This window comes from Acartia tonsa, chromosome 5, assembly GCF_053477335.1.
Source record: "Acartia tonsa isolate MP-2025a chromosome 5, ASM5347733v1, whole genome shotgun sequence".
NCBI lineage: Eukaryota > Metazoa > Arthropoda > Copepoda > Calanoida > Acartiidae > Acartia > Acartia tonsa.
The window spans coordinates 52162436-52175263 of NC_137264.1; the positions used below are offsets into that span (position 1 = coordinate 52162436).

The 12828-nt window shown below is 32.4% G+C and overlaps 1 protein-coding gene across 1 annotated transcript; it reads right to left on the reverse strand.

Moving 5' to 3' along the window:
* Positions 1-2129: 2129 nt before the first annotated feature.
* Cka (Connector of kinase to AP-1) lies at positions 2130-12828 on the reverse strand. The gene is made up of 20 exons (XM_080162640.1): positions 12744-12828; positions 11663-11771; positions 11372-11550; positions 11034-11138; positions 10189-10305; positions 9860-9961; positions 9410-9483; positions 8826-8934; positions 7837-7971; positions 7395-7637; positions 7117-7240; positions 6736-6972; positions 6447-6528; positions 5991-6123; positions 5416-5526; positions 4532-4611; positions 3774-3899; positions 3500-3618; positions 2875-3137; positions 2130-2556 (listed from the first exon to the last, which is right to left on the reverse strand). The coding sequence occupies exons 2-19, from the start codon at positions 11766-11768 to the stop codon at positions 3106-3108; spliced, it is 2214 nt and encodes a 737-aa protein (XP_080018766.1). The 5' UTR covers positions 11769-11771; positions 12744-12828; the 3' UTR covers positions 2130-2556; positions 2875-3105.

The window sequence follows — 12828 nt, forward strand, 5'->3', positions numbered from 1 at the left end:
TAATGGGACTTCAAAATTATTAGGGTAAAGCGGGGCGATCTCGGTTTTGAGGTGAAGTCGGTATTTTTTTGACCACCTTCATTAAATGACATTTTTCTCCATGTTGTAATCGACTGACAGAAAAAAACATAAAATCAAATTTGTTCCTTATTAAATTGCCTACAAAAAAGTATAAAATGAAATTTTTGTGAGATGAATTTTTAGGGTACTTATTGGGTCTTAAAGTCGGACGACAAAAAAAAATTTTTTCGATTTTTTTGCTTCGGTCGGAAAAACGGTAAGTTGGACAAAAACTGGTAAGAGCTAGAGCTTAGACGTCTTCAGGGGACTTATTAAGAATCTAATAGGCTATCCATTTCCGTTTAAAACTTTAAAAAAGCTTGTATAGTTTTTTCTTAAATCGACTAAAAGTGAAGCGGGGCGAATTCGGTTTTTTCACTTTTTATACTAACTTTTTCAATTTTATATAAAAACTGAAATTTTCGAGAAAAAAAGTCAAATTTCTCGTACTTAGAAAAAAAAAAAATTTTTTGTAGAAAAAATTGTCCAATCTTCATAATTTTTTTTGTGAATGCTCTTTATTACATTTAGCAACTTTAACCTTTAGGGCATGCTGTAATTAAATCAATATGTCATAGGTTTTTTGAAGCTGGAAAATCAACCACAGATTTTGCCAAACTTTTCTCTTTTTTTCAACTTGATTTTTTTAGGAAATTTTGCTAATAGAACTAATTTTTTTTTGGCCAAATCTATTCAAAATTGCCTGAATTTTAAGGATCAGGCCTTTAAAGTCATAAAAAGTTATTTTTTCTAGTAGTATTTTTATGTTTTTTATCAAAAAAATTTTCGAAAAAAAAGTCAAATTTCGCGTACTTCGGAAAAATTATTTTTTTTTGTAGAAAAAATTGACCTATCTTAATAAAATTTTTTGTGCATACTCTTTATTACATTTAGCAACTTTTACCTTTTGGGCATGCTGTAATAAAATCAATACGTCATCGATTTTTCGAAGCTTGAAAATGCCCTACCGACTTCGCCTCAAGGCGGGGCGAAGTCGGTGCCGTTTTAGAGATCAAATTTGACAAACTTCCCAAAGTCCTAGGTTTACGTCCTTTTAGGACCTGATCGACTTTTCCGAGATCTTTCTACTGGTCTTGGTCCCATTTAAAAAAAATAATTTTTACGATTTGCAGGTTCAAAAAACCGAAAAAAAGACCGAGTTCGCCCCGCTTTACCCTAGAGAAAAATTAGGAATATCTAAAAAATGATATGAAAAAAATGGCACTCCTTTAATAGTTGTTCAGTTAATATTTGAACACTAATAACATTCATAATATTATTCTAATTTAAATCATAAGTTATTGAACCTTATATTTGTAAATTTTGATAAAATACCTTATTTTTTATATTAGTAATATTGCAAAGCGAAATAGAAAATTTTATTTTTGGATTTTTTCAAAGTTTTATTTTTATGAAAGTAAAACTTGTACCTAAATGTTTTTTTTAAAAAGTTGAAAATTTTTATATAATAAATTAAAGAAATAATTTCAATAAAAACATTTTTCTACACTTTTTATAATCCGAGGGCCAGGGATTAGATTAGGAAAACTATTTTATCTTTCATATTCTAATTCCTGCTCCTATTTTACTGGTTCTTTTAATTACATTATCAAAATAATCTTATATACTATTACTAATATAAATAAAACTATGAACAATAATTATTTTTGGCTAAGATAAATCAAGATAAAAATAAAACTGAAAGAAAAGCTGAATTCCGTATGTCCCAGCGAGGTAACTAAATCTTGTTCTATAAAAAAGCGGGATAGAATTCAACTTTTCTTTCAAAGTATTTTTAACAATTACTTTTAATATTTACTTTATAGGCAAAAATAGGGTCATCAAACTGACAAAAACATAAAAGGTAAAGATTACCAAACAATTTTAGTCTATTTGTCTGACACGAAGAATTATTCAAAATTATTCAATAAAACAAATATGCCAAAATTGTTAAGCAACCCTTTGAGTCTTATAACTAATAATTAAAACAACTATCCCTACAATATTAACTTAAAACACTTTTTAATATTAATAATAAGATAACCGGTTGTTGGATTTGATTTCATACATTTTTTTGGTAATAATAAATTTGAAATGAAGAAGACTAATTCTGAAAGTATTATAAAATAGAGATCCGACTCTTTTTATATCTTACAATATTTCAAAACTTTGAAACCAACTTTTTTCAAACTTTATAAAGCTCGGAATGGGAAAGTAAGTAGTAAACGATTAGTTTAAATATAGCTATAGCTTTGAATTAAGGTTTTTATTAGTTTTTTTCCTTGTTTAGTTAGGAATTTTAACATAGGTAAACTTTTAGGAATATTCAATTTTAAACAAAATCATTGAAACTGGTTTAATGTTTAAAAATCACCAAGCACATTCTATGTGCACTTAAAATAACATTAACTTAACAAACTCCCATCTGAATAGGCGAGTGGGTATTTTCAACCAATTATGCCAGATTAGTACTATGTGTTGCAAAATACTCCTCGCCTAATTTCAGGGGTGTATATTCTGCATGGGATCCCCGGCTCAGGGGGGGGGGGGGGAAATAAAAAATAAGTGGTTGGAGGGAAAAAAAATGTAAAAATTAAGGAAACTGAAAACATTTTTTCCATTTCCCCCCCTCCTTGGAGAAAAAAACTAAAAAAATGTGTGGTAGGAGGGATAAAATAAATAAAATATAGAGTTCTTTAAATATTTTTTCATTTTCCCCCCTACTTGGAGAGAATAAACTAGGGGGGGAAAAAAAATAAAAAAAATTGTAGCCGGGGAAAAAAAATAAATCTTGTGCAGAATATACACCCCTGCCTAATTTTAATACTTTAACAATAACGAACATGGATTATGTATTATTATCTCTAGAGGAATTTAAATATTAAGGAAAATAATCCTTTATCTAATGAGTATTTTGCTTTGGACTAAAGGAAACATTTGTTATATAAAGCAGGAACTTTTGTCCGGAAGAATTTGTCCGTTTATTTTGGGAAATTTTGACTGGTGTTGGTTTATAAAAGTTTGAATCTATTCTTTTTATAAAATCTAGATGTATACTTTGGCCATTGCGTCAGCTCCTAAAAAAATATCAAAATTAACAAGGATAATAACACGCATTAGTAGCATTATATCTTATAAATAAAAAATACACAAAAAATAGAATAAGACCTTTTATGATGGGTTTTCTTATATAAAAGTAACAGGATGTCTATGTCTAAAGGCCATTAGAAATGCAGTCGGTAGTAGAAAAAAATCAGTAAACACTTCTTGTACTACACAACTTTTGAACCTTTATTTATAAATTTTGTATAACTTTAACTTGTAAAATTAGTCCCTAAACAATTGTTCAGTTATTAATACAAAACTAAATATGACGGACTGACAGTTATATCTTGTCATAAAGCGGAGCTACTCTACAAGTGATACTTAATATATCTACCTGCACTGGCAATATAAGGTCTGGAAGGATGGAAGGCGACATCCAGAATACTTTCATCAAACTTTTTCCTGTGAGCCGTCATCTCCTGCACACATGTCTTGCTTTCCAAATTCCAAACTCTGAAAATTATTTTTATTTCAATATTATATTTGAATTTTTATTTTAATTTATATGTTTACAAAAAAAAGTATATTTTAAGGTTATTACATAACTTCTAATTATTTTGGTTTCTGTTGAAATCTGCTTGAAATATGTATCATGTATATGTACCAACCTTATGCTACAATCATGGCTGCCAGAAATAAGGTAGAGACCATGTTGATCCACAGCTAAACTTGTGACAGAGTCCAAGTGGGCAACCATGCTGTGTAACAGCTGACCAGAACTATTCTCATAAAATCTAAAAAATAAAACATTTTTATTATTTAAAAAAAATAACTATAGGTAATGGTGTATTACAAAAAAACAGGCGCCAATCTTTCATTTATTGAGGAATGATGTAATATTGAATGTTTAAATCTAGGAAGCTAACTTAACAATCTAATAATAAGCTTTTCATCGTCATTAAAACATTTTTCTATGGGTAAGACTTTTAGGGTATTTACTTTGTTAAAGACTAGGACATTTTTTACTTTTAAATGTACCAATAAAATAAGGTCTTGCCATATATGGCTTAAATCACATCATAACACTTCAGCATTAAGATTGAGAGCTATATAGATAAGTTTGTAAACTTTTGTCCCATCTAACCCGAGGTGGATTCTTAAAAAAATTTGTTCCACTAATCGCTTAGTAGGGTAAAATTGTTTTCGTGAAAAATCCACCAAAATCACATTAAAAATCTACAAAAATTAAACAAAATCATATATTAATAACCCTTCTATCATTTTGTTTAATTTTTGTAGATTTTTTAATGTTATTTTGGTGGATTTTTCACGAAAACAATTTTGCCCCACTAAGCGATTTGTGAGGCAAATTTTTTTTAAGAATCCACCTCAGGTTAGAACTAAGTACCTTGAATATTAATGTTACCTGATGTGCCTATCTTCATGAGCTGTGATGGTTAGAGCCAGGGTGGGGTGCGAGAGAACTTTATTAATTGGTCCTACAGCCTATACAAACAAAAGAAAATTAAATCCTGAAGCAGCGCTGCAATAACAACCTAAATATTTCTATAAGATTAAGTAAACAAAAAACTTTAGGCATTAAATGGTTCTCAGTAGACTAGCGGCTGTTCCACTATAATTAAAAAAAGGAAGGAAGGAGGTACAAAGTAGCCTAAAACCATCCTATATTAACCTTTTTGAAGCTTACCGAAAATGTGTAACTCAATAGGTTTTGCTGTTAGCGAGATCTTGACAAACAAAAAACCCTAATACTTAAAAAGGCTAAAACTAGTTTTTCATATTTTGAAGTATTGCATTTTCCCTTATAACAGAGCGACCTACGTCACTACTTAAAATATCAAAATCTTTTTTTTTGCCTGTAAATTATTTTATTTTAAATAAACAACAAAAAAAATGCGGTCACTTTGCATACTGTAGGGGAATAAAAATTCTTTTAATTTGTAAAACAAAAATCCGATATGCATGTTTGTATTTTTTTACTTTGATTTTTATTTAAATACCTAAAATAAAGAAAATAGTACTAGTAAATATTCGTCTTTAAAAATCGATACCATTAATAGAATTTTATATTGGATAGTCGACTTTTACAATTTTCATGAATAACTTTCATTTTCAAAAGATTCTACACCTTTTTCTGTATTCTAAATTGTAAAAATTTGGGGAAGTTTATTATGGTTAATAGTGTCAACAATTGATAATATATCTGTATTATTAACTAATAGATTTTTTTTTTTTTTAAGTGTTTATCTATTGATTGTAGCATAGCTACTCTATAACTATAAAAGTTACCTGTCCCGACACCGGATCATGGGCAGTGTCCAGCTTGATAACAAGGTTGCCTGTCTCAGTGTCCACAATGGTGCACACAGCGCTGGCATAACCAACTAAAGTCAGAGGATATGATCATTGGGTGGTAAGAAAACAAGACGAGTATGTTCACATGTAGCACATAAAACAAGGGAGGGGGGGGGGGGGGGGGTTAATGCAACCATCTCGTAATCAATGCGCAAATGGCAATTAGAATCCGAAATTCGTTATGAAACTTGGCATTAGTAACCATTGGTAGGTATATTTTCCCTAAGTCGAATAAAAAGTTGGAAAAGTAACGGCTAAAGGCTCAGCCGTTTAGCCGCTTTTTTGGGGCTATTTTCAGGGCAAATCTAACATTAATTACGTCGGGATCAACTTTTTGAAACATATTTTTGCTTTAATTCATTGTAATGATACCCAAAATAATTATAAACCTTCCCGGGACCTATCAGAAGCTACCCAGTTAAGGAAAACCCGATCGGTTAAGTGGTTAGCCAGATCATACAGTACAAAAAACAGACAAACATCCTGTTACTTCATTATAAGGATTATGCATGAAAATGATCGTATTTCATCCCTATACAATGTCCAGACTCTCCGACGACCCAGCAGACACTGCTTGGCTGTCCCGCGTCCTCAATAACTGGCAGGGTAGTCACCAACTTCTTGTCTGCGATTCCCCAGACCCTAAAAAAATTAGTTTTAAATGACTATCATATCAAATTACTCTTAATGATATTGATATTAGACAGGATACAGGTTGCTGCCTGGACACCTTATGTGACAAGTCCAGCCTATCTATCTATCTATCTATATATGAACTTACTTGACAGCCCTATCTCCAGAACAGGATACAAGTTACTGCATGGACACATTATATAATAAGTCTATCTATCTATCTGTTCTCTCCCATTACCTCCAAACATTCCCTGTCTACTGTCTATCTCTCCACGTTTTGGCTATACAATTTATGCCTGTCTATCTTTCTTTCTATCTATGTATAAACTTACTTGACAGCCCCATCTCCAGAACAGGATACAAGTTGCTGCCTGGACACATTATATGACAAGTCCCACACGGAGTCAGTATGTCCCTATATTCCAGGATTTTAATACAAGTTGTTGCCATTTTAAAGATTATTGAATGGTCATTGGTTATCAATGATATAACAATTTATTTCTGATTTAGGAGTATCAGCATAATGATATTAAACTCTGCACAACCCGGAGATAAGGTCGTTAAAATAAGACTTGCATAAAACAAGTACCTAAGCAACAAGCCTTGTATAAATAATCCTTTCCTCAAGAACGCAGTACATAACACTAGCATCGTATGTATCATACGGATCAATAGACGGCGGCGGGATGTTCCAGCACCGCACAGTTCCGTCCAGCCCGCCAGAGAAACAATAATCGCCGGCGGACGAAACCTCCAGGCACAGAACGGGACCTGTGTGGCCACGGAATGTGTAAACAGGTTCTACGTCCAGCGCTGTGGATTTTTTACATGTTGTCGCCTTCTGTAGATTCCACATCTGTTAAGATTAGACTTTCTTAAATTTATATTCATAAACAAAAAAAATATTCTCAAAAACAATAAATAAACTATATGCCTAGTGTTCATTGTGTTTTTTCTTCTTAAAAATAATGATTATTATTATCAGAATCGAAGAAAGTTCCTTTAATGTTTGATCTTCGCTAGCAGTGATAAGAACTGGTTCAGTTGGATGAAAGGCCAGGGATCGAATCCCGTCAAAATGACTGCGCAATGTGTATTTGGCCGACCAGGTCTTACGGAATGCCTCCTGTTTTAAGATGGATCCTTAAAATTTCGTCAAGAAAGTGTTTTGCATTTGTTGACAAAATCTACCAAGTGAGCAAAAAAAGAAGTTATGGAGAACTTTGTTAAGCAAATAAGTTTGAATTTTGTCTACTTTCAGGAATAACGTTGGCTATGACATTTGTAAGGATCCATCCCTTAGGCGCGGTCAGTTGATCATAATTCAAATCATTATCATTGCTAATAGTCAGCTGTTCAAGCTCGCCCAGCTCCAAATTATTTCTCACCACCTCGCCCTTGTCTCCTGCAGCGGCCTGACCGCCGGCCACAGCGGCTCCTGGACCGCCGGCAGTGCCCCATTCGGACCTGCCACCTTCGCCACTGCCCCAGGATTCGCCCTTGTCAACGACATCAGCGTCAGCCTATAAACACCGAAAAATAAGTTTAGTAAAATGGGTATATTTTCACTTTATGTACAATTTCAGCATTAAATTACAACTCTGTTTAAAAAAGTATTTTTTGGGATAATGACAGTTTAAAATTAAAGTGGTGTAAAACATCCAAAATACCACATAGGATATTTGTAAAAAGTAGTGGCAACATATAAAAAAATGCGCCAACCTGTGTTAAAAATTTGAATTCATTGAGAACTTGTTCACTGTTGTCAATACTAATGCTCAGTTTATCCATTTCCTCTTTCTTGGCTGCCTTCATTGCGTCAGGGTTGAAGCCATCATCATTGTCCTCAGCCATTACCTAGGGTATTTGATAGTCAAACCTTCGTCTTTGTGTCAATAAAATATAGACAATGACATGATAAAATAAGATTATTGTATTAATCTTTTAGTTAAGATGTCTTGTATTGAATAAATAAGAATTTTCTGTTATAAAAAATATAGTTTAAAATATGAATTCCTATCCAGAGACTGATGTCTGTAAAATATTCTTAACCACTAACACCAAACTTTAGCATATCAAATAAGAAGAAAGATTCAGAGGTCAATGAAATGTCATGAAGAGTTGATTTCTACTGTTTTGGTTCTTTATGTTAGGAGAAATGACGATACTAGGTTCCATAGAAGTAGATAGTAATATTTTTCTTAAATCTCCAAAAACAGTCCCTCGCTCCATTATCATAGTTACAAATTATATAGAAAGATGTCAAACAGATGGCTAGATATAAATTAGATAGAAAGATGTCAAACAGATAGCAAGATATAGATTAGATAGAAAGATATCAAACAGATAGCTAGATATAAATAAGATAGAAAGATGTCAAACAGATAGCAAGATATAGATTAGATAGAAAGATATCAAACAGATAGCAAGATATAGATTAGATAGAAAGATGTCAAACAGATAGCAAGATATAGATTAGATAGAAAGATATCAAACAAATTGCAAGATATAGATAAGATAGAAAGATGTCAAACAGAAAGCAAGATATAGATAAGAAAGAAATATATCAAACAGATAGCAAGATATAAATTAGATAGAAAGATGTCAAACAGATAGCAAGATATACATAGATTAGATAGAAAGAAATCAAACAGATAGCAAGATATAGATTAGATAGAAAGATGTCAAATAGATAGCAAGATATAAATTACCTCATCTTCGTCCTCGATATCGTCTTCTCTGGATAGAAAATCAAAGTTTGCCATAACACTTTCCTCCGTGCTTATCAACATATCATCTCCTCCCTGTTTTCCTTCCCATCTAAATAACCAGAGCTGGATCTTTAAATCATTTCAATGGTGCGCCAAATCGGGATGAGCCAACTTTCCACCAATGAGAGCACAGCATTTTACGAAATGCCGCGCTGTGATTGGCTGAAATTCGGCGCACCCCGATTTGGCGCACCATTGAAATGATTTAAAGATCCAGCTCAGGACAATTTTGTCAATGAGTAGCAACGCAATAATGGACCAATTTTTTACTTCCACTTTTAAGAAAGGACTGAATAAAATATTTTACTTCAATCTTTTTTTCCATTTTTACTTTCAAAATCTTTTCATATTTAAGTAAGCTACTTTCAATTTTGCTCTACAAATCGAAAGTCAAACGGACATGCTAAAATTATAGATTAGCTGTAATTACTTATATTTTATGTAGTAAAGAGCAGACAGAAAGGTTACAAAGTTCGTAATAAAAAACAAGAGTCAAAAAACCATAGGTATATGATGTTTGTTACCTTCTCCTATTATCTGGAACTCTTCTCGTAGTTTCAGCTCCAACACCCAGATTTTGATTTGTTTCTCCTTCCTCCTAGAAACAAAACTGAGCTGGATCTTTAAATCATTTTAGTTATGAGCCAGATCGGGGTTAGCCGAATTTCAGCAAATCACAGCGCGGCATTTCATAAAATGCTGTGCTCTCATTAGTGAAAAGTTGGCTCACCCCGATCTGGCTCACCACTAAAATGATTTAAAGATCCAGCTCTGTTTAGTTTCAATTGTTTCACTTAGCAAAGCATTTGATGATAGAAATACAATAAATAGTGGTCGGTTTTTGGCGGTCGAGAATAAACACTTTGTAATACCTAATTCCCAACTAATCCTTCCCTAATATTGTACATAAAAAGAACTATAAATATTCATTATTATTGATACTTATTTCCTTAAGTTGACAAAGAATTGAATACCTGTTGTAGACCAAGTAGCGATCTGACTCTATTGCTTCTGACATCAATAATAGTGTCTGTATAACCAATCTCTTGCAAGTATTGACGAAGTAAAGCTCGACCCTTAAAAAATATTTTGCTATTAAGGAATTGGGCTTGTATGTTGATGAGTAGGTAAAAGCTTTTCTTTAGTTTAGAATCTTCCTATTACTTTAAAACTGCAATATTTTGTTTCTGAGGAAATCTGTAATTTGTGTAACAACCAAAAAAACTGGTTGTTAGAACATTAAAATAGCTTATTAAAGTAGTTTACGAATTTTTTGTTCTTTACGTATTCAATTTATAAATACCTGTTTCCAATTTGAATTTGTGACTGCGATAATGTTATCACTGGGCTCAATGGGGGGCAACTCCACCCCATCCTCGTCAGTGGGCGGGGGCCCTATATCACCCCCATCTCCACCATACTACAAATATGAAGAATTTGTAAAAATTGTTGTGTTTACTAATGACTCAATAGGCATTTATTTTAACAGATCTTTAGTATATTTCTCCTTGAACAAAGATTTTTTGTACATTTAACAGGGGTGTATAATTTCAAATTTAACCCTGCTGAGGGGGGGGGGGGGATAAAAAATATGTGGTTGGGGGAAAAAATATAAAAATTGAGAAAACTGAAAGTATTTTTTTCCATTTTTCTTACCTTTTTGGTGAAAAAAAAACTAAAAGAATATGTGGGAGGGGAGATAATATGAATAAAATAAAGAGTTTTGAAAATATTTTTCCATTTAATTTATTTCCTTCCTTGCTGAGAAAAACTAGGAGGGGAAAACAAATTTTAAAAAAATTGCAGCAGGGGAAAAAAATTAATCTTGTGCAGAATATACACCCCTGACATTTAACTAAGGTACCTATGCTTTTCGATCAGTATTTTTGCAAATTTTAAAAACATAAATAGATCAAAAATAAATTAACTATGAAACACGAAAACGGCATATGATTATGCAATGATAAATTGGCAAAAACTGCCAAAAGACGGTCACTACTGAACACTTTCAAAACGACCTTTTGTGAATACATATAACATAATACTTCGCTGTTATTTTCAATCAAAGATGTTGAAAGCTGATTATTGATACACATTATAAACATAATTGTTTTATTTATTTATATGACTTAATTTAACCAAAGTTACCTTTAACGCCGAATATTTAGCTCTTTCTTGTTTGAGAGCATATTCCAACATTTTGATTCTTCGCACCAAATCATTCTTTAGATTTTCTTGTCCTTTTCTTTCACCCTAGAATTGAAAACTTATATTACTGTTGGTTTTTAATTTGTAACTAAAATGTAAGTCTTATTAAGACTTCTATTTTGACCAAGAATGGCAATCCGATGCTTGAATGAATCTGGAATTTTAATCCAGTCCATATTTATTTGCCAATATTTAGATAAAATATTACTAACTCTTGTAAAATATAGAATTGTAATCGTTGAAGCTAAGTTTTATATTAACAGATTTATTAACAATACCTGTAAGAAAGCTATCCTGGCCTGCAACTCCGCCTTTTCCACCTCCCACTGGGACCTCTCCATTTCAAACCTGGCCCACTCATGCTGGATGAAATGGAGGATGCCAGGAATGCTGTACTGGTTCCTGGGATTGTTCTCATCCTTTTGCTGCATATTCTGTTGGTTGTTAGAGCCTTGTCCTACGTTCACAAATATTAGGATAATACAAACATAATTAATTTTGTGAATATTTCATCAATAAAACATCCTTAAAAATCTTTCTTTAGCCTATTTTAATATCCAAATATTTGCCTTGGGTAGAGTTGTTGATTTGATGGTTGGGTGTGTTGTTGGCTCCCAGTTGAAGGTTGTTGGTTGTGTTTGTTGCTCCCGTCACTGGTTGCATCGGCCCCTCCATACACTGAAATTCATTGATTGATTATTGATTGTTATCAAAAGGTTACAGTATGACAGATGTTCCATAGTCGATCGCTGAAATCAATGACAGTTTACGTAAAGAAGCAGGTTATTTAGACCCTTTAGTTCCAATTCTTGCACAGGGTAAGATGCATAAAATGATTTCTTTTGGCGTGTTAACAACTAGGTAACTTCAATCTTGTTCACTCAACACTCATTGATGCCTTTTCCTCACTTAACAAAATTAGGAATAACCTGAAACTTTGTCTCTTTATAATAGAAATAGAAAATATAATCTGCTCATAGCAGGGCAGGTGGTGGGATCAAATCTCATAACCGCGTCGTAAATATGACTATGTATTGAAATTCAACCTACTGCTGCTATATAAGATGTCATTGTGTACGTCATTGATCGTCAAGCAGTGTTAATAAGTCATTACTATAAACAAGGATGACAACATCCATAAAAGCGAAGCACTGAAACGGTAGGACAAACGAACGTTAACACTTGTATAGTTTCAGAACTGAATAATCCTAATATAAATCATAATGTATAAGAGTCAAAGCAAAATTGTGAGTAAATTTGTTAAATAACTGCTTGATACAGGATAATGTTTATGGACATACTTACATTTTTAGGACTTGATTATAGAGTTGATTCGTTTATTACATTATACTTTGTTGTCCCAGGAATCCATATACCAAAAATCAGATCAATCGGATAATGATCACATAAAAATTTGATGTTAAAAAACTAAAAAAAATCATCATGTTTAAAATGGACGTACGGACATTTTGGTAATAATTATAGAGTTGCTACGCTTTCTAAATCGTACCTAACTGCTAAAGGAATCACCATGCAAAATTTGAAATCGATAGGACAATTCTAATATGCATAAATTAACGAAAAAAGCTAACCGTTACGGACGGACGTACGGACCCTAATTATAAAAAAACGCTTTTAATTACTATAAACCTGTTAATGCACCAGAGAAAAACTTGCAGCCGGACCCTGACACCAGTTACACGGCCATATTTATATCTGAAATATTACACAAATA

Coding starts and splice junctions, on each gene's coding strand:
- Cka (XM_080162640.1), bottom strand. CDS start 11,768: ATGGAGGGGCCGATGCAACCAGTGACGGGAGCAACAAACACAACCAAC. Junction 9,962..10,188: donor CAAATTCAAATTGGAAACAG/GTATTTATAAAT, acceptor ATATTTTTTAAG/GGTCGAGCTTTACTTCGTCA. Junction 3,138..3,499: donor ACCTTATATTGCCAGTGCAG/GTAGATATATTA, acceptor ATATTTTTTTAG/GAGCTGACGCAATGGCCAAA.